Raw genomic sequence first — 21,608 nt, forward strand, 5'->3', positions numbered from 1 at the left:
GCCAAGATTTGTCCCAATCAGTGTTATTGAATATTAGCAGTTTAAATATTTATAATTTCCACTTCTTTTTTTTGTTTTTTGTAGATGAATAGCAGAAACTCTTGGATGCTCACACACTGATTGTTTTCCTGAACAATGAATGCAAATCAAAAGTATGAAGACCGTTCTGAATTTAACACATCAGTACGTTTAGTGCCCGCGTTCGCTTCGGCCGCTGAAGGAGTCTGTGTTTATCGTCACACTTCACTTCACCGGGAGACGTGTGCCAGCTGGCACGGAGACATACAGCCATGCTTTCTACTTAGCACATAAGGCTCAGCTCCCCCTTCGGAGGCCGAGGGATCCACACACACACACGTGAACACAGCGAGGCTTTGGATGCTTGGAGAGTAGTATTGACACTTTGCTGTCACATTAGAATCCCCCCCGGTGTTGAACAGAAGCAGTAGTCATCATCATCACTGTGCTAAGAGCGGCCCTGTGAAATGATCCTGATACTTTCCTTATGATTTTAAGCATTTTGAGATTTTATTTTTTTAAATCAATGATGACAAGTATGCCCTCACAATCCATAATCCATAGCCAGTGTCAGCATACATGATGTTGATATTTCAGAGAGTATAAACTGTATAAGTTCTTAACGTGGTAATTGAACACAAAGAAAAGCTTCAGGAAGCTGCCTCGACGGCAGTAACAGCTTCTTCACACACTGGGTCCAGTTTTCCATCTCCACCTTCAGGGGGGAAGCACACCAGGTGAGAAGACTGTGAACAACCTCGAACCTACGTCACAGTGACGTCACATACCCACCAAACTGCAGCTGTTGAATATTACAGCTGAATACGAGCTCCCCGCTGACCACGAGCTCCACTTTGCTCCGCGCGCGCTCAGCGCGGCTGCAGCGCAGACATGTTGGAAGGTGCAAGTTTGACTTCGAGACGCACACAACACGCAGGTATCTGGATGTGGCAGCGTGACAACAACAACAACAACAACAACAACAACATACCCTGGAGACCCTGGAGGCGGAATGTCCTGTGTTCTACGCTTCCATTGGATTCATAAGCACCGTGGAAGATAGTCACCTGCGCGTTCAGCGGCATTGTTTGATGTGGTCACCATGGATACGGTTACACAGCTCAGGTGTTCAGCTTGACCTCTGCTGAACGCTGACCAGAAATCCAGGGTGGTTGCTTTTGATTATAGGTTGTTGCGTCTGAAACGCCATATTACATTTATAAACATATGTTTTTAAAAAGCAATTTCCCTTTTGGGATTAATAAAATATTCTGAATATGAATAATATATATTATTTCATTATACTCCATGGCCAGGCTATGAAGTGATTACAACCCATTACGTTAAATAAAAAATAACATGTTTTACTCTGAATTACTGCAGTAATTCTACACAATACGGGAGCTCTTATAATTAATTTTATATATGACACAGAATTTATTAAGTCAAGAAGCTGGTTTACAAGTCTGGCTCTATACCTGATATCGAGATACTATAATATAACCCACACCATCATAATAGTGATTATATTAATGCAAATAATGTCTAATGATATGTCAACATTCCTTCATTTTAGCGTTTTGGTAAACAGTGACATGTTTACGCTGATAGTTTTTGAGCAAATTGACATTTCTCTTACATTCTTGCTCACACTGATCTGCAGAAATGCAAGTAAGTAAGGTGACATTTTTCATAAAGCGATCTGTTTTTTTTAATAACATCAGGTACCATATTTCTGTAAACAGCAAAAGGAACATGACCATTCATTTGAGATAAGATCATTTTAATCTCCAATAGTATTTCAGTACATTCATAAGCACAGTGATATTCTCTGGTTATTATATATTAATATGATTGTTTTGGGTTTTTTTACATTTCAACCCTGTGTTTTATAGCTTACAAAAATAAACAACATAATTTTAATATTTTACTTACAGACTCACAAATACACAGCATTCTGTGATAAATCATAAGTACATCCTTTAAAATGTGGCCAACCTCTTAACACACAATATGGAGGCCATTAGCGTCTGAACAGCACTCCTAATGATCTGATAAAAGTTACAGAAGCTTTAAGAACACAAGGCTCGTTATTCACAACATACAATGAAACTGCAATGAAGATTCTAGTCTTGAACAATCTACAGAAAGTTATTACATAGCAGCATGCGACGGGTAAGGAGCCCATCATTCATTTATCATAACTCACCGACATCTCGAAGCTCCCTGACAGCTTTCATGGACGAAAAGAGAAATGAAAATGGGAGGATAAATATACAGTATATTCCCACTTGCCTAAAAGTTAAATATTTATCCTCTCTTTGGCTGATTTGTCTCAATTCAGTGCAAAATAATATAAATCAAAACCTAAAATTTGGCTTGACTTTTTTCCTGCGTTATCTATTTTTGACAGACATTTGAATATATTTAATATTTTTTAGCGACAGAAATCATCTTTATTACCACCCAGTATTTTCTTTTGACACTTGATACAGTTTACAATAAAAAAACAAAATGGCTTTGCGCTACATTTTATGTCACAGTTACGTTCTATAGTTTGTTGCAACACATAAACTCAGATTCACAACCACTCTTTGAATATATTTATTTGTGTTTCTATGGTTTACTAATGCTTTTTTGAAGCCTGAGCCTCTTCCTGTGATGGCGTCTGAGTCTGCGCCTCCATTTTAGCCTGGTCTGGTGTCTTTATCAGAACCTGTGGTGGTGCTTTCTGACTCTTGTTCTGGTCAAACGGTCCCTGCGGTGTTTTGTTCTGCCACTTTGTGTCTGTTTGCGTGTGTGTCTCCATTGTCTTAGTGCGTCTTCGTGTATTCATATTGGACCTGGAGTTACATTTATTGCACAACTCCCTCATGTCCAGGAGTCCCTGCGCCAGAGACGTGACAAATTCTGCAGAGCGTGTCTCGGGGCTCTCGCGGAAACTGGACACAGAGAAGATAATGTGGTCTGACTGAGGATTGTAACACGCTCCATATCCATTTGGGACCACTGGTCCGTAGCAGCAGAACATCTCAACAGTAGTCGGAACCTGAGGAAAGAGTGAATCCTTCAGTGCTAAAGTACCGGTACTGACACTTTTACTAGTGTGTTCAAATACTGCTGTAGGCTGAGAGAAAGTGTTAGACTGAATTTGTATTTATTTAACCAGGTAAGTCAATTGAGAATTAATTCTCTTTTGATAACTATACCTGACTTGTAGAAAGGATGAAGTGATTACTGATGACATAAGCCTCATCTTTGAATATTTCTGGTTGATCGATCCTCAGCTCCCGTGCAATTTCACGCAGTCCAAGCAAGTGATTGTCTATTGCCGTCCCTGTAATAGCCTGCAAAGAAGAATGAAAACACACTTGTGTATTTACTCTGAGAAGCAAAATCAATGTCGAATACAAACATGAATGAGGTTAGAGTGACACTGACCGTAATAGTGAACTCTGTCTGTGCTGCTATGGCTCCTTGTAGCATCTCCATCTTTTCTGTATCCTGGAGAAACAAACAAACAATGCAAAATCAATACCAGTGAAATAAATCCCTTTAATTACAGTCAGCAGATTTTTTTGTGTGTGTCTTTTTTATGATGAAATAGATTATTACAGACTGTCAAGTAAAGAAAAGAAAAGAATCCAACCAACAACGTCATTATTCAAACTGAATAAGCATAGGCGAGTCATTTGTTTTTGATTGGTCTAAAAGCTCACACTGGTGCTCAGTTTCCCATCAGTCATTGCTCTGACGAAGGCCAAGGCTTCTGGCGTGGCTGAACGGATGTTGTCCACTCGCCCTTCCTGAAAGCGCCTTATGGAAGCACTTTCATAGGTTGCCACCGGTCTGCCGTGGCATCTAGTGCAACGCACAAAGAGAGCGCCCGCTAGCTCGGAGCTGCGGCTCGGGTCGTGAGAGGATGTTGCGCTTTTTCTTACCGGTAGTAGGCTAACTGGAGGGAAACCTGGATGTAAGCATCAGGACTCATTTTCTGCTCCTTGATGAACTCTTTCCCATAGTCGTTAAATTTGTGCACATTCATGTCCAGATTTTTGACCAGCCTGAGGAGAAAATATTAACTTCTGCTGTATGATGAATGGTTTAAAAACAAAAACAAATCTACAGACGAAGAAAAAAAAACGACAAACCTCTGTAGTTTGTCGGAAGAATTAGAAATGAGTTTCTGGATCTCTGGGGTACATTTCCAACGGAGTCTTCGTGGCGCTGGCAACTCGCTCACACTTGCAGCCCTGACCAGCTTAGAAGGGCTGCCAATCCTGTTCGTACGGGAAAACGGTAGCATTCCGTTAGTCTTATGGACTCGTCCAACATGCTTCACACACACAAACAAACACACACTCTTTTATTTTCTGAGAGACAATGCCTTACATGTATTTGAGGAGATACTCTGTACACTGCACAAGGACGATTCCCTCAAACGGCGAGTGTTCACACACGACTCCGCAGCAGCCATCGGCTCCTATGACAAACTGACATGGTCACGCTATTTTTTAAATGGGATTTTCTCACTGGATTGTCTCTGGATTAATTTCACCTCATTAGGCACTTATTTTAACTTCCTTCAGATGTATTTCACTCATATTGCTCGGGGGAAAAAAAAAAAAAAAGGCGATTAGAATAATTCTCTCGGTAATGAATATTAGTCATTTGAGCCATTTAAATAGCCTTTATCAAACAACTCCATCATGTTTCTCATTAATGACATCAGACATGCGATTCTGTGGAAACCTCCCTCCACTCTGTTATTCCATGAATTCTTAATTTGTCATGGCTTTGGATAATTACATTCACAGGCACTCTGAGATGAATTTGCTCAGTTCTACTGTAATTAGTGCAGTAATTTTGTTCTTTATTTTGGGATGGTTTTCCATCACTAAACTACATTTCTTTCATGCTGGACAAGGAAAACACTGAAGTAGCCACTCTGGCCAAGTTCGGTTCCTGACCTGCATGGGCTTGTCGTACCAGCGGTTGCCCCCGTTCTTGCCTAGTCCTCCACCATGTAGCATGAACATGGCACGTGTGGTGTCGCTTATTTGAGGCCCGCTGGGTTCATCGAGGCAGACCAGACACAGACAACGCTCAATCATGTCCAGTGAATCCCGGTTTGTAGACTCTGGAGGATTAATACGTTTAAGGAAAAGTCAGCCAGATGCGAACGGCGGACTAAACGGATCCACCTGACTACAAATCGTACCTCTCATCAGGACGCTGCGAGAGTTTGCCCACTCGGTTCGCCCATCTGACGTGAGAAGTCCAACGGGTGGGAGCTGCTCCTCTTCACTGTCAGCCATCCTGGCGATCTTAGTCAGTTGTGTCAGCAGGTCTCTCTCGTTGAGTCGGCGGAAGTTGATCACTACATCCAGCACAAAGAACTGTACAGAAGTTCAGATTGGAAACAGGCTTCAGTGCCCCTGAGGTTGTGTTTTCATCTTTAGTAGGAAATCTACCGCAGGCTGAAGCTCTTATTACTGTGTTATAAACACAAGAGAACATTTGACTGTCACTTTTATCAGTTATTGTGCTATCTTGCTCACCAAAAGTGAGAATAAGTGCTGATATTTTAAACAAATATCGCTACAACAAAAGTCCAGCAAGGTTAGAATCGTGATTGATCACACGGTCAAAGATGCCGTAGCAAGTCAGATCAGTCAGATGTTTTTCATCACTTTAGATGGAAGTGAAGCTAAAAGTGAGAAAACTACAATATTGGCAATAACCTCTCGATCATTAGTTGCGTAAACTACAGAAAAGCACATTTTAGTTCAACCACAAAGGAAGTTCCGCACACTGGCTGACGCTTTCTAGTCAGTCGAGATCATTTTAATCCCCTTTGTTATTTGCTTCCGTCCATAGCTGACCTCTATTTAGTAATGTCACAATTGTCCCTGCTAAGATCTGCGAACATTACAACATCAAACCAATGAAATGGAATTGCTTCTGAAATCTATAAGAATTTCTGAAGAAGGATCTTTACTACAGTTAAACAAAACGATGCTTATTATAGTGTTATAAACACATATTACAGGTAATCAACTTGACATGGAGCAGCGATGTCGCTGCTATCACTCATTAGGAGACGACTCAGCACGGCGGTCACAGAGCCTTGCTAGCAGTACAGCAAACACAACTCAGAGTTCATTGTGGGCTCATTAATCTGGAATTCATCCATGGCATTCTAAACCTTCTCGTGATCTGGTGAAGGCAGATAAATAAATGACTGAAGGTGACCTTGGGATGATGCTGTTCTGGTCTGAGGCGACTACGAACATGTTTGTCACTGTGTCTGACCTGGTTTTTACAAGCCACCATGATGTGTTCAGGTTCTGGCATCACGCTGCTCTCCTGGGCCACGAGCGTGTCCCTCTCGAGCCCTGGTAGGCGGTAAGAAGAGAATAGGCGATAGTACTGCTCCATGCACAGAGGAGTCCCAGCCAGTTGGCCCCGAGCGTAGTCCACAGGCAAAGCATGTCTACACACAACACACACACACACACACACACACACACACACACACACACACACACACACACAACTGTCAGGCCTTTTATTTACACATGAACCATTCAGATGGAGAAATTCTTCTCAGATTTGGGCTCTCGGTGTGCAATGGACTTACGACTCAAGAAGCATCTTGTACTCCAAAACTCCAGAAATTAAGTGTGCAGCAAACCTAGGGAAGAAAAACTTTCATTTCTTCACCAACACACACACACATTCATTACCTATCAAGTGTGGCTTGGCCTCTCAGCCCCTAAGGTCTTTGAGTAATGACCCAATAAATCAGTGTATAGATGGAACATCTTAATTTACCTGTAATCTTTGAAAGTCAGTCTGTGAGTAATTTATACTTTACACATCTGTCTGTGGAGATCCTCAGATCTCTATGTTGAATACAATCTATTGGATTTGTAGAAAAGTCTTGAAATGTGTCTATCAAAAGCTTTTCTACAAATGCAGTTGACTTTATGCAACATAGGGATCCCATTCTCATTCTCATTCTCATTTGTGTTATAATAATCAGAAATTGCCTGTCTGGTGATAACTTTCACCACGCTGTATCTGATATATGCGCAAACACAGGTAAGCATCGTAGGCTTGACTTGCTGCGTCCTTCAGTATCACGTGAGCGGATCCTCTTATGAGTGAGCGGCGGAGCTTCTCCTACCGTAAAGAGTCGATGGGAGCCCTGAAATTCTGCTGTGGGAAGACCATGGCAGGACTCGAGTTGATGGGCAGAGCCAGTCTGTTGTTCAGGTACATGTCATTCAGCCAGTAGTCATACACCTCCATTATAGGAAACAAAGGCATCCAGTTAAAGGGCGTCTGTTACTAGTTCTCTGAAGGATTACAGACTCGCTGCGAGGACCCAGATGGCTTTAATATTTCTGTATAACTATTTAAAAATGTAATCTAAGTTTATGTAAACTTGCATTCTAATGCTATATGTTTGAGTAATTTGAATTTAAAAATGAATGAAGCTGTCGGTTATTCACCCCTGATGTTGCTTCAGAAATGTTTATTTGGAATTTGAAACACTTACATTTGAGCCTGAATATCTTATTTACCCAGTTTGCTTTATTCTCTCGTCTCTCCTCGAGTTTGCGCTGCAGTAGTTCTCCGACTCCTCCAGGAGATCCAAACTGCTTCACTATAATTTGGGTCTTGCTGAACTGTTCCTCTGTAAGTAGATGCTTTATAGTCTTCAGGTAAGTGTCCAGTGTGTCTTTCAGGGCGGGCAGCGGCAACTTCGGAAGACCCTGAGCAGAGCGGGGGATGAAATCTCAGCAAACTACTTTCACAAAGTTTTCTCTAAATTTACTTCAACATATAAATTCTATGCCTCCTCTGAAATCTGCAAGATATCAAACCATAAGAGACTGTCCTTCTGACTCAGAATAACATCATATTAATTATAATGGCAATGCCTATCAATAAGTATTAATAAATCCGTTGAGAGGTAATGATCCATGAAATCCTAATAGTCACTTTTTGTCTCATTAATATATATATATTTTTAATATGGCACTCCTAATTGTAACACATTATTTCAATCATGTTAATTCTGTGAATTAGATCCATATAGATTGAAGTAAGATAAAATATATTTACATCTCGGCCCCCTAAATCTTTGGCGGGTTCTTGGTTCAGCACTGGCATGTTGACGGCGTCCAGCAGCAGTCAAGCAGGTTTGATCCCCTCTGTGTCCACAAATAAAATCACATCCGTACCAATCTCCAGTGTGCCAGTCACTGGGAGAGTCCAAGAGCATTTCTATTTAAGCAGCGCACAATTCAGAAATTACCTGTCTGTCATATATATATATATAAAAAATAAATGCTCCTTTGGAGAAATTTAAGATTGTTTAATATGCTGTTATTGCAACAACAACAACAACGACAACGAAAAAAAAAACTCCCAAATAAATCTACCAAACAATCAAACATAATGAAAATGTTTAACTCACCAGTAAGAAAACGCAGGCTTGAGCAGGATTCATCCATGAAGACGTAAATATATTTCTGGAAAAATTCTTTTTAAATGGACTAGCTTTGATCCTTTATCAATTAGAGGATATTTCAATCCCCATCATGGCAAGAGCACAAGTCCCTCGCTGGCTCCGGAGAGATGCTGAGTGGTACCTCTCCCTCCTGGCAGACAAGCTCCTCCCAGAAGTGCTGCTATTCGCCTAGAAGTTTATTTGGTTCTTCACATCTTCAGCCTACCTTATTTAGGCAGCGGCTGAGCGTCTGGCTGTAAAATTGTTGCCTATTTTCTGTGGTTTTCTTCCTTTGTTTTGCGGATTATTTTTATTACGAGCACCCCCCCCCCCCCCAACAAATTACAGAAGTTAGTTCTATCTCATCGTATCGGACTGATTTAATTGCTATTATATTTATTAACCTACACGGAAAGATTCGGATAAGGCCGGGCTTTGACAAATTGTTGATTGTCCAAAATAAAATCCTTAACATCCTCGGAAACAATTTATTCCATGTTTTTAAATTCAGAAAATCATCTACTATAATGGATTATATAATCAATAATCCACAATGTTTTTTAAATCCTAAAATTGGCATCAAAATCGAATTCATACTTTCTAGATAAACAAAAAGGACGCACCATCTTGATGATTGTGTTAATGTCGGTTTGCTGGCATTCAAAATAAAATTAGAAAGCAACGCTCCGCAATAAATAATATTACTAATAAAAAGTATATCATTGATATAATACTATTTTAATTATGTACATGAATATACATGTCTGTACAGGCTCGGCATTCCAGACATACATCATCCCAAATCCAAAACAAACAGCCAGCAAAACGCAGATTTCAGTTCGCGTCCATCTGCTGACAAACAGCATTGCATATTAAGTTTAGCGGCACAACTCTGGCAAAATGAATAAACCTACATGGATTACACTAAAAGACGCTTTTATATATTTAACGTCTGTTCTTTTGTTAAAACACACGAACGCATCATCCCTGAATATGATATGAATCACTTTCTCACAGAATGATAAATACTATTAACGAGGAAACACTTAACTTTTGCGAATCTTTCACAATAATCTCGCTTTAGGATGAACAGAACGACAGCGAGCATCTTTTCACTGCAAACGCTTGAAGTTATATCGTAAAATACCCGCAGGTATTGTCACCAGGAGTAAATAATGAATGTTTTTACACAGCCCGGACGCGTTATGTGGTTGATTCGATCGGACGGGATGCACACAAATCCACACGGGCACTTTTGTTAGTTTCACACTGAGTTACGCTGGTCTTTTATGCGCACTTTTACGCATACTCTCCTCCGGATGATTCTTCCTCTGAATACGACCGTTGCGCAAATGTCTCAACGCCGTTCTCATCGAGCGTTGTACACAGCCCCTTCCGCTTCTTCTCTCTTTGCTCCATCTTAATTGCGTCATACAGTCCCGTCGGACCGTCGTCCAACAGCATATTTCTCTCAGAGAAAGAAGGCTTCAGCTTCGTTACATTCTTCAGCAGGAGGAGCGCCGGCGCGTAGAGCACATTGGCGAGGCCCATTCCTAAATTGAGCTGAACGAACCCCAGGTCGTGCACGATCTGTCCAGCCACCACAGGCCCCATGGCGTAGGCCAAGCAGTACGATATGTCTGCGATGGCGTACACGCTCCCATACACCGACACGTAACGCACGTCCACCAGGAAGCCCAGTGTTGGCAGGAGCGCCGTGTCGACGAAGGCAATGCCGAAGCAGATTCCGCACAGTGGGATCATGAGCTGTCCAAAGTTCTTACAGGCGGGCACCGTGCAGGAGCTCGCCCCGATGAACACCATGCCTATCGCCCCGTAAAACCACTGGAGGTGGGGGTACTTGGCGGCTAACTTCACTGTGAGATACACGCCTAAAACATGAGGGAAGAAGGCGGGAAACCACGTCATGCCAATCTCCCACTGGCTGGCGTGCATCGTCTCCTCCATCCACCTGGCGATCGTGGGCTCCAGGAAGGCCAGGGGGATGTTACAGATGGTCAGCGCGCCAGCCACCACGGCGATGTAGGGGTCAATCATCAGTCTGTGGATGGGGGTGCCCACCGGCATGTTTTCTCGCTCTCGGTTGGAGAAGGGTTTGAGGATCACCAGACACAGAATGCCGTCAGTGAGGCAGACGCAGGCCAAAATCAGGAAGGGCACCCGCCTCCCTGCGAACTGGTAGAGGATCCCCCCAAACGGGGGCGCCACGAGGCACCCGAAAGAGATGAACGCCAAGGCGATGCCCAGCGCTTTGCTCCTCTCCGCCTCCACCGTGTACTTGTCGGCGATCATGGCGATCCCAGCGGTGTCGGCGAAAGCCGAGCCGAGGCCCTGCATGCTGCGCGCCAGGAACAGGGTGGCGTAGCTTTCGGCAAAGGCAAAGATCAGGGTGGAGAGAAACATCACGTTGAGACCGATGAAGAGCGGGATGTCGTACCCGACCCGGTCGATGAACGTGCCGCTCAGCGGGTTGACCAGCAGCTGCAGGATGGCTTTGGAGGCGAACAGAATGCCGATCTGCAGGTCGAAGTTCCGCTCGGCTGCTCTGTGGACGGTGCCGTTGGTGAAGTTGTCGTGCGGGGCGGCCGCCTGGGTGCGATCCGCTTGCTTCTGCAGCCCCTCCAGGTAGTCGGGTATGATTGGCACGATTACCATGTACAGCATGTTGTCTAACAAAAGTGCGGTACACACTATGACTAGGATAATCCGCTTGTGGCGGGTCGGCTCCTGCATGACATCGCCCAGTTGTTTAGTTCTTGCCCCCATCCGGGACAGTTTGGAGGCTGCAGATTGAGCCAAGTTCGGGGCGTGAGACTCCGTGGTTCCCTCCGGCTCCATCGTTCTCCTTTTTTTTTGTCCTGGTTCGTCGCTTGAGGAAGAAAATCGGCTTCCGGCTGATGTTGCTTATCGAGTTACGCACGCGTGGAACATCTGGCTGGTTTTTTTTTTTTTTACGTCGTTGTCTTTTCCAACACCGGGAGCCCCTCTCGCGAACCGGATAACTTTTCTCCGCTTTACTCTTCTCTGTACCTTTCGCCGTCTGTCATTGCCCGCGCGTCATTTGGAAATGGTTTTATCCCCTGCGTCTCGAGTTGCTTCATCGTTTCGTGTCCCGTCATTCCGGTGACGCGCTGGTCCCGGACTGTGGATTTCACCTTCAGCGCGCAATCAGCGCAGTCGCTGTTTAACGACGGTCCGCCTGCTGCGCCCCCGCAGCTCCCATCTGTATCCGGTCACTGAGCGCTATGAGACATCACGTCGCGCCACCCGGACCGTGGAAGGAGGAGGACATACTGCAGTTTGTTGACTCCAGTAGGTGTCCCCTTCCCTTTCCCCCTCCCATTTTCGCCGACGACTGTGACGCACTGTTCTCCGGAAGGTATTTTACGCACTGCTGTCAGCTCAGCAGCTTGGAGACGCGCACGAGGTTGCGCGCTGCAAGTTACGTCTCACTTCCTTAATTCTGAATTAAAGTAAGGCGCAATGTGCTTATTTAGACGTTAGACATAAACTATTGTATAAAAACTCTCGGTGAGGTGATTGTTAAACTTCAGATGACCACACTGGAAAGCTTGCGTGCAGACCACTTCCGAACCAAACTCCTTCAGAACCACACCCGAGTGGACAGCTTCACAGAATATGCGGATGTTGAAGTGAATAATTTAACCTTTAAGTTATTGGACGTCACGTGGAGCTGATGTCCAGTTTAAGATAACGTCTAGAATCTAAAACGTAAATCACGTTTATGCGTAATGATAATATTTTCTCACAATCAAGGTGTGGTCTAAATTAAATTTGATTGTTTCTGGAGAAAATATTTGTCGTCACAAAGTTTAGACTAAAATTTGCTATGCAGTTGAGATTTGCTTCTACCAGCACGTTTTAAGAAAACTACTCGCTGTTCGTTCTGCTTTCCATCAATTTACCACGAGCGATGGGTTTAAAAAAGCTCAACACCGCCATCTATCGTTCCAGAAACGCTATAGCAGCCATCGACAACATTTACTGCACAAAGGAGTAATTTGATGATACAAATTATGTGTTTATTATTTACTTATGATGTATAAAATACGTTGAGTCGTCTATCTTTTAGGGTGTTCTTTCTAGCAGTAAATATATTTACACCAGGGACATCTGCAAATATTTTTGTTTGTCTTTTTTTCTTTAGCTGCCTGTATTTATTTTAAGATCGTTCTAAACATAATGGATGACTTGTCCGTTTCTGTAGGAAAAGACAAACTATCATCATCAAATCTGAAACAAGACGGAGCAGTATTGACATCTAGCGGGGGGAGAAGGAACTCATCAAGGACCGCCTGAAAAATCCACCCTGCATGACACTATATTATATATTTTATTCTGTCTTAAATCTAAAATAATCTACCGATTCGGTTTTTAAACGAAGGCGCTTTAAAGATGGATGCTGCTGTGAATAAAATTAAAGCGGAACGAGTTAAGATATTGATGGATGGATGAATGAATTAAACTTTTACAAATAAATTGTTTGTGTTGACATTTCATTTGTGTATTTTTGTATTTTGTTTATTTACTTGCTTTCCGTCATCCATCTTCATGTCAGCGTTCAGCCAGTAGATGTCACCACCTTTTCATACATGTTCTCTGGAATAAGCTCTAATCTGCATTTTTCTCATTTCCAACTTTTCATGCTTGTAACAAAGATCTTTTGACTTTATCAATCCATCTTACTTCATATATCAACCTTAACTGATTGTTCAGTCGCAGGCTGAAGAGTCAAGATACAAGACAGTTACGAAAACACCAGTCACAAAATCAAATCAAATCAACAATCCAGGCATATTTTCTCACTGAAAATTCTCATCAGACCAGATTTCATTGTAAGTATACAGTATAAAGCAGGGGTGGGCAAACTTTTTGACTTGCGGGCCACAATAGGTTCTAAAATTTGACAGATGGGCCGGGCCAGAAACAGATGGATGGAGTATTTGTGTGAGCTAGTATAAATGACACATGAAAGCTATTGCATGAAAGGATTTGGCCTTTTACAGGTAGCATTACAGGGAAAAGGTCAAATGAATGAGGTTTAATCATAATACAATTTTATTTAATTATATAATTTGGACAAGTTTGGCGGGCCGGATTAAAAAGACCAACGGGCCGCATATGGCCCCCGGGCCTGGGTTTGCCCATGCCTGGTATAAAGCTTGGTTTGATTAGCATGTGTGTGTTTTCTGAGGTCTCGACGATAGAACACACACAGTCTGTGTGTTTACCAGGATGTTGTTTCGGTTTGTCATTTACATTACGTGGAGATGCCCAACCAGAGCAGTGGTCATCTCTCCTGAGCTGAATCAGAGAAGCAAGGAGAAAGAGCTTTGGGTCACGTGACGTCCTAATCTTAATATTAATTTCTCATTTTAGGTTACTGCAAGGAATAAACGTATAAAATGATTGTATTTCTCCAGGCAGTTGAGTTGTAAATGAATGTTACCGGAGAGATCTTGACATGAGTGCAATGAGTTCAGCTTTGAATCTAAAACAGATTCAAAGATTACTTCCAGTGTCATTGAAATAAATCAGAAAAATAATTTCCCTCTGGAGCTCGGATTTTTGATGTGGACAAAGCTAGGCAATGTGTGTTAAGAATGTGGCCAAACGGGTTCTGAAAATGCTTCTGTTTTATTTTTAGATGGCATGTTACATCACGTCAGGAACACAGCAGCTTCGATAATCACATCTATTCCCCACAGTGAACATTCTGGAGCAGGAAAGCTTATGACGAGTCATGAAGGCCGGAGCTCTGCGCCCGAGAGGTGGTGGTGCGCTCGCTCGCTCTCTTTCTCTGACACACACAGGCACACGCACACGCACAAACGTGCGTGCACTCACATAGCAATGTAAACACGAACATACATTGCTTATTTTAATGCAGGCAATGTTTTTTTGTTGAGACAAGAGACAACAAATCAGGGTTTTTGTCAACTGTCCTCATACCTGGATTGGTTGGGTGAGAGGATAAACATTATTTTGCTGCTTTACTCCTGTGCCTTTTCTCTGAGCTGATTCAAAAATAGCTCAGGACATTCTAGATGACCACTTAATCTTGTGCAATTGCCATAGTATTACGTTCTAACAGCCAAATAAAATCCCAAGCTTCTCCTGCCGAATGCACAAAAACGTAACCCTGTTGGACCACAAAAAACACAAAGTTATATGTCCACTCTAAATTCTCCTCTACCTGCTCCCTGCAGATCACAATGTCATCTGCAAACATCATATTCCAAAGAGTCTATCCATCACCACGGCAAACAAAAAGGGGCTCAGAGCTGATCCCTTCACATGGTGGGGACACCGATACTTTACCACTGAATTTTATCTATCGGGTCCGGATTGCGGATTTTATCGAGATTTTCCTGAAAATAGGTTTACATTTGCGTTGTTTGTCTTATAGCGGAGTCAATTCCTCATCTAGGAGCATGTCAACGGATTTGTTACCCCCGCCAACGAGATTGTTTTTGATGGAGCTTCTTTGTTTTCTCAGCCAAAAGTCGGAAATATAGATGGTTGTAAATTTGAAGAGTGTAGACTTGTGATCAATGACATTTCATGAGCAGTTGATTGATTTTAAAGTTTTTCTTATTTTTTTATTTTTATCGCCGTTGACTGTCGGTGATGGACACAAGCATGGATGACGACAGAGTAAAATGAGTAAGTGTGACTAAAGGAACGTCGATTGTTCTGTGACTTGAGCAAAAGGTGAGTGACGTTGGGATGGATCAAACTCCCCAACAGCCAAAGAACATCTCCCCGTCGGGGAACCGAACCCCGGTCTTACGCGTGACAGGCGGAGATACTGTCAACTATACTAACGAGGAAGACACGACCGTGTAAGGTGAGGACAGCTAGGAAAGTATATATTGTTTTAAACATACAGCGGTCAACGGAGCTTTTTATCTTATCTTCCCTGAGGCAGAGCGTGTTTGGGTGGATGACAAACAATATTGATTTTTTCCATACGAAAGTGTGAAATATAGTTCGTTGTAAATTTCAAAAGGTGATTGATGACATTTCATGAGCAGTTGATTAATTTTATTCACTGCTTTTCGTTGCTCATAAAAGGTGCCGGTACTCTCTTTCACATGAGTCAATCTACCAAAAAGGCGAGACTTCCACATGCACACGTAGCTCAATCCATTACAAACTTGCCTCTTGATACAACATTCGCTGGATCGAGCTTCTGCAGCAGATTGCATTGAAGCAAAATGTCAGTTGTGTGTTTAATTGCGGTCTTAAGCTTGAATGTGTGTACAATAATGTTACATATGGTTTTGTTCATTTAAACCGATCTGTGCACAAACAGTGTGTCTTCTCTATGTTCAATGTGTGTGCATTCTTATGGGCTCAGGGTTGTATAACCAGCTTCCTCTCAGTCAACATCACCAATTGAGTAAAGTGTGTGGATCTGTAGCAGCACACTGACAGCTTGTGCTATTTTTGCATCCTGAGGTCAATCTGGAGCATGATGTCACAAGTTAACCAAATGTTGTTGTTGCTGTTTTTTAAAATCTCAAGAATCAACTGATTTTCCACATTTCAGTTTGACAAAGTCAATTCCCCCACTTCAGGCTGAACACACAATCTTAAATCTGTTGTTGATTTTTGTTGCAACAAAATTCCAGTCAGAGCAACCATTTGGTTTTATTCTTAAATGTTGATTCATAGACCTTCTTCTTTCTCCTGCACTTGTAGTCATGTTGTTGGCTAATCCTCTCATAAAGCTCATATGCATTTTTTTACTGGCTTACCAGACATAATCCCTCGATGAAATCTACGCACCTGAATATGTTTGATTTGTAAAGCAAGCAAAGCTGATGAAAAAACAAATGCACACTGTGGCCTCCTGCCAGAAACAGCTATGACACAGTCACAAAACTATGACGTGCACATTTCTGTCTTTATTTCACGAGCCAATCTACAGGAGAAGCACGTCCAGTAATCCACAGCCCTAGACTAATCTCTAACTTTTCGTAGGGGCTGTGCATCAAAGAATGGCCTCTCTGTTCAGAGGATTAGTGCCGTTCTATTCTGGATGCATAAAATCTCACACTTGCAGAGCACAAGGTCGTCACACTTTCACATTTCATTCACAGGAAACAAAATTGTCCCGGAGAGCTCATTAAAAGTCACTGAATCCAACAAATCCAACCTTTTAGGTGATGCCTTTCATCATTTCTTCTTAAAAGATAATTAGACGAGCTCGGACGGAGGTGTCCTTCAGTTTGGCTATAGGGAAAGTAATGCTACGTGGAAGCCTGACGTCAACAGCTGATGCTATCCAAAAAATAAACGCCAGCATTTCTTTGTCTTCCCACACTCAGTGGAATAAATTAAATTACGCAATCTTCCAAGAAACCCTTCAAAACAAAGTATTTATTGCAGAAATTGCCAAATTAATGTTTTTTGTGTTGTTCAACTGAGCAGTCCTTCTCAAGGGGATATTTTCAATATTAGTTGTTTTTCATTAGCTTTGAAGTTTAAACTTATATTTATTTGGACTTGTAATCAATTTGTGACACGTCAATCTTTTCCCCTGTGAGGAATTGCCATATGCCTCCTCTGTAGTTCTCATTTCCCAAAGCGTACAGGAAGACATTGAAGATGGGCGAGGTCTTAGCCAGGATGGGAGCCATCTGCAGAGACAGAACAATGAAGTTGTTAGTACTGAGAAAGCATCGCCGATTCTCATCACAGCCCTCCCAAAGCGAGTCCTCAGGCTTGACCAGGTTATTAATTATCGGCAAAGCCGCTGTGTTTATGTATGGAAGGCTCATGTTTTACTGTGAGCAGCTTACGTGAGCCGCATTTAAATATACACACATGATTATATTTAAATTATAATTGAATTGTGCACTGGCTGTCCTTACCATCCTCAGCTTAGGTGAGACCAAGGTGGCGTTCTCCACAGCAGCGTAGAAAGCCAGAACTCCATAAGGGCCCCAGCAGAGCAGCAGAGCCCTAAGAGGAGTGTTGGGGTTGAACTACAGAGTGGAATAGATAGTGATAGTCAGGGTGGGTGGGAGGGATGCACAAAGAAAGGAATTACAAGAATGATTATTCACTTATCGACCAAAATTAGGGAAGGAGACATGCGTCATGAGGATTTCTTTTTTCTTGTCTTTTTTTTTTTACTCACACGCCTTGGATCATGTGCCAGGAAGAAAAGCAGCATCTATGTTAAGATCGTTCATTGTCAAATTCTAAACATACCAAAGTTGTTTTCATCCAATCGGCTGCTTTAGACTTGCAAAAGTTACATTTACATTCATGTTATAAGAGTATCCTTGCCTCTTTATTATCCCAGTTCAGTCTGATGCGGAGTCTCAGTCTGAGGAACTCCGCTGTTGAACTAGCTGACCACAGATACAATGTCCTTTTCTTCGTGACCCAGCTCGTCTCTGCATTCCCGATAGGAATTCACCATGTTGCAATGACCTATATATGCTGCAGCCACATCTTTTTTTTATGTTCCAGGGACCACGTGAGGACAAATATGCTTGAATGACAAAGTAAACTTGAAATGCACCGGACATGGATGTTGCATCATGTTAAACATGTGGCACGATTGTCAGTTTATTTCAATTGCATAATTCCATAGTATTGGAATAGTATTGTGCATCCCGTCTAGCTTTGTGTTGATATGTAAAATGAAGGGGATTTCAGCAATTGAATCAAGCCGACTTCTTGCTGATATTAAAACATAAGCCCAGGGGTCCCAAAACTACGGCCCGCGGGCCGGATCCGGCCCATTTACACATTTGGCCTGGCCCCCTGAACAATACCAGAGACCCAAAATAGAATTTACTTATTTTCCTTTCCATACAACATGAGTAGCCTCCCTTTTATTTGGGACAATTTTAATGATGGTCACATATGGCCAGAAAGTTAATGTTCCGGTGCTCTGTAATATCAACTTATTACATAGTAATTACTTTGTAATAACAGGGCAAGTTTCCTCACCTCCACGGTGGCATAGTTGGCAGCATTGTAGAGGGGGGCAAAATGGCCCTGGTATCGAATCCCACTACCGGAATGAGATGGAGCAGGGGCAACAGGGTAGGCTCAGGGCACACCTGAGCGGAGTGGAGTGGACCAGTGGTCCAGTTCACTCCGCCCAGGTAAGGCCCTAGGCCTACCCTGCCGCCCCTGCTCCACCCCCAGTCTACTGCTAGAGGAACTGGAGGCAGTTCCTCTAGCAGTAGACCGGTAACCCAACCGACTACGCCACCGTATAGGTGAGGAAACTTGAGGTATTTTCAGACCACAGCGTGTTGTTATGTTGTTCTGTGTTGCTATGTTGCTGTGTTGTTATGTTGTGCTTTTTCCTTTTGTGTTATGTGGAGTGGGCGTGTCTCCGACCAGGTGACGTCGTACTGGATTCAAAACCAGTGCCTCTGGTCTAAAGTCAACAATGCTACTGTCTATGTATCCTAATGTTTGATGGGGTAACATCTAGGTGGTGTAGTGGGTAGTGCGCTTGACTCCCTGCTGGAACATCCTGGGTTCGAAACCAAGGTGTGCAGCATTCGGGTTTTTTACAAGAATTTGAGGTTTGTTGTTTGCTCCTCTGCAGCTGTATTGGATCAGCTGATTGATCCAGTCGTTCTTCGCCTCTGCACTTCGTGATAGTGCTGGAGAGAGACTGAGTTTGGGTGTGAGAGGCATTGCGTGTGTGACACTCGATTCATGTCACTGTGTGTAGTTGTGATGGTGAGATGAAGCCTAAACTACAGCCTGCCTCCACATTCGGCCCCTAAATGTTTAGGCACCCCTGCCATCATCACACCTTTCCTGTACAAACTGACCCTGGCCCTCCATCAGAGAAGGGAAAAGTGATGTGGCCCTCACAGGAAAAAGTTTGGGGACCCCTGCATAAGCCTGTGGGTTTGGCGTGACTGTGGACCAGGAGGTCCAATACTGGAATAATGCACGGCTGCAGCCAACATATTGTAATGTCCTTGGACACGCTTACTGAAGTACAAATCGCTCCGGTTCACACACACACATCTGTGTGTGGGCTGGTCGGCCAGGTGGAACCTGGATGGCACGACGGATGGGTCGTGTCGTAACACGCTCTTAGTGGTTGGTAAAGATGAGAAAATCATGATATAAATGTGGCCCAGGAGGAGTAGGAGCTGCAGCAGTCGGTACATAACGTCTACTTTGACTTACTCTGGGGTTTCCAGTCTTCTTGAATTTCTGTGCAATGGACTGGTAAGAGGACATGACAACAAGCACCTGGATGGCCATGTTGAAGATGCTCATGGGGATCAAGTAGGACACGTAGTTTCTGCCGAGAGACAATTAAAGGTTGGGCAAAAATAAATCCCACTGGCAGATGGAAAATTTAAAGAAGTAAGTTGAATGTGTGTGTGTGTGTGTGTGTGTGTGTGCGCACCCTACCTGTCTCCCTTGCTGTAGTCCAGAGTGCAGCAGGTTCTGAGGGGCTCGTAGTCGTACTCTCCCCATCCAACGAGGGGCATGGCAGACCAGAAGGCAGTGAAGAGCCAGATGAACACAGCCAGAGGGATGGCACTGCTCCACTGCAGCTTTGTCCCTGACAAGAACAGCATTGCTGACGACCATTAGTTTTTTAAATCATCTCCACAAATGCGATATCTCCATGCCTTTAACGCTGCCAATGAAAACATCCTCCAACATGTTTATTCCAGTTTAATGAGCGCTGAAGATGGTGTAAAAGCTATGTATTAAGCACTGCAGTCTCTCCTGCTGTTGATTATAGCCGAATGTTGTCATAGAGACGACTTTATAGTTGACCACCCTTTGGTGGTGGGGGGGTACTTACTGGTGCAGTACTGATGGTATCTGTCCCACGCTATGGCGGCTATGAAGTGGATGCTGGCCAGCGCTGTCGCGAAGCCTTGGAAGCCGTGGGTCTGGCATCCGTCGGAGCCATAAGGCCAGAACCTGGAGACGGATGGAAAAGCAATCAATGGAAAAGTTCAATGAACACGTGCACGGAGTAAATACATACCTGCAGCTCAACAAACATTTACTGAACACTAAATCATGCCGACTCAGCAGCATCTCTTATCTCCAGATTACATCCGCACATTATGAAGGCGCCGGCATTTCATTGATTAGTCTCCCTCCACTCCTGATGGTTTCTCCCTGAATCGATTCTTCACATCAAAGACAGGCAGAGCACAAGCAGCTACGTGCTTAGAGACGTTCATACCATCGACATTGATTATTGATTGGGGGGGGGGGGGGTTGTGACGTCACTCACCTCAGGAAGCTGGAGAAAGCGGCGACGGTGGCGTTCAGGCAGATGCCAATGTCAGCCATCGCTAAGCTGAACACCAAGAAATTACTGGGGGTCCGCAGCTCTCTCACTTTGAGGAAAGCGCCGAGAGTTACGGCATTTAAGCAGAAGCCCAGGAGACCTTCAGAGGGGGAATGTGATGGTGAGGGGGGGCATCGGCGCGCACGGCGAGGCTTATTGCGCAGCACGGAACGCATCTCCAAATGTTCCTACCGTCATCAGACCGTTTTAAACCAGCACGTTCTCTCATTTATTTCCAGACTATAAGTGAATGTAAAGCTGCCAATCATTTCCCCTGAGGGTGGCGCCAGGTGCGGCTGCAGGTTAGTGTAACGGGGGGGGGGGGGCTCAGCCCTCATAGCCGAGGCAGCGCTTGGCTCAAATCCAGCAGAAAGACAGTAAAACACTCACCCTCCACCAGCAGACACGATCCCAGAGAGAACACATCGAAGTCGGAGAAACCCTCCGGCAGAGGGTCAGACGAGACCATCCCGAAGTCGTCTGGACCCAACAAAGTGCAGCTGGCACAGACTTTTCACTCCTCTCGATTCGATCCTTCACGATGCGCCTCGAGCTGGCCATGGGGAGACGGCTTTTAAAGGGGCATTCCACGAGAAAAGCGTCCCCGCTTTATTATGTAACCCCCCCCCCTGCACTCTCCGTTGCCCCCAATCCGGACAGGAATGCCTTAATGAACACAAGCACACACGCACAACCTTTAAT

At 43.6% G+C, this 21,608-nt stretch overlaps 3 protein-coding genes across 3 annotated transcripts; all 3 read right to left on the reverse strand.

The window, feature by feature from the left end:
- Positions 1-2,644: 2,644 nt before the first annotated feature.
- Positions 2,645-8,202, reverse strand: chata (choline O-acetyltransferase a). The gene is made up of 14 exons (XM_068741623.1): positions 8,155-8,202; positions 7,611-7,802; positions 7,211-7,329; positions 6,662-6,715; positions 6,334-6,514; positions 5,240-5,417; positions 4,989-5,158; positions 4,411-4,511; positions 4,170-4,298; positions 3,960-4,082; positions 3,738-3,879; positions 3,460-3,522; positions 3,228-3,365; positions 2,645-3,067 (listed from the first exon to the last, which is right to left on the reverse strand). The coding sequence occupies exons 1-14, from the start codon at positions 8,200-8,202 to the stop codon at positions 2,645-2,647; spliced, it is 2,061 nt and encodes a 686-aa protein (XP_068597724.1).
- A 921-nt stretch (positions 8,203-9,123) lies between these two features.
- Positions 9,124-11,401, reverse strand: LOC137895652 (probable vesicular acetylcholine transporter-A). The gene has a single exon (XM_068741142.1). It carries the CDS (start codon positions 11,399-11,401, stop codon positions 9,842-9,844), a length of 1,560 nt encoding a protein of 519 aa, XP_068597243.1. The 3' UTR covers positions 9,124-9,841.
- A 5,006-nt stretch (positions 11,402-16,407) lies between these two features.
- Positions 16,408-21,375, reverse strand: rgra (retinal G protein coupled receptor a). Its single transcript, XM_068741368.1, has 7 exons — positions 21,297-21,375; positions 20,850-21,006; positions 20,406-20,527; positions 20,003-20,156; positions 19,772-19,889; positions 17,467-17,580; positions 16,408-17,232 (listed from the first exon to the last, which is right to left on the reverse strand). Exons 1-7 carry the CDS (start codon positions 21,373-21,375, stop codon positions 17,089-17,091), a joined length of 888 nt encoding a protein of 295 aa, XP_068597469.1. The 3' UTR covers positions 16,408-17,088.
- Positions 21,376-21,608: the final 233 nt, after the last annotated feature.

This window comes from Brachionichthys hirsutus, chromosome 7, assembly GCF_040956055.1.
Source record: "Brachionichthys hirsutus isolate HB-005 chromosome 7, CSIRO-AGI_Bhir_v1, whole genome shotgun sequence".
NCBI lineage: Eukaryota > Metazoa > Chordata > Actinopteri > Lophiiformes > Brachionichthyidae > Brachionichthys > Brachionichthys hirsutus.

Bases quoted from the DNA above. Each gene is read 5' to 3' on its own strand.
- rgra (XM_068741368.1), bottom strand. From the start codon at position 21,375: ATGGTCTCGTCTGACCCTCTGCCGGAGGGTTTCTCCGACTTCGATGTG. The intron at 21,007-21,296 runs GTGAGTGTTTTA...CCCCCTCTGAAG, and splicing joins ATCGTGTCTGCTGGTGGAGG to GTCTCCTGGGCTTCTGCTTA. The intron at 17,233-17,466 runs GTAAGGACAGCC...CTGTCTCTGCAG, and splicing joins TCTCACCTAAGCTGAGGATG to ATGGCTCCCATCCTGGCTAA.
- chata (XM_068741623.1), bottom strand. From the start codon at position 8,202: ATGCCAGTGCTGAACCAAGAACCCGCCAAAGATTTAGGGGGCCGAGAT. The intron at 6,716-7,210 runs GTAGGAGAAGCT...TTTCTTCCCTAG, and splicing joins GCTCCCATCGACTCTTTACG to GTTTGCTGCACACTTAATTT. The intron at 5,159-5,239 runs GTACGATTTGTA...TTAATCCTCCAG, and splicing joins TCGCAGCGTCCTGATGAGAG to AGTCTACAAACCGGGATTCA.
- LOC137895652 (XM_068741142.1), bottom strand. From the start codon at position 11,401: ATGGAGCCGGAGGGAACCACGGAGTCTCACGCCCCGAACTTGGCTCAA.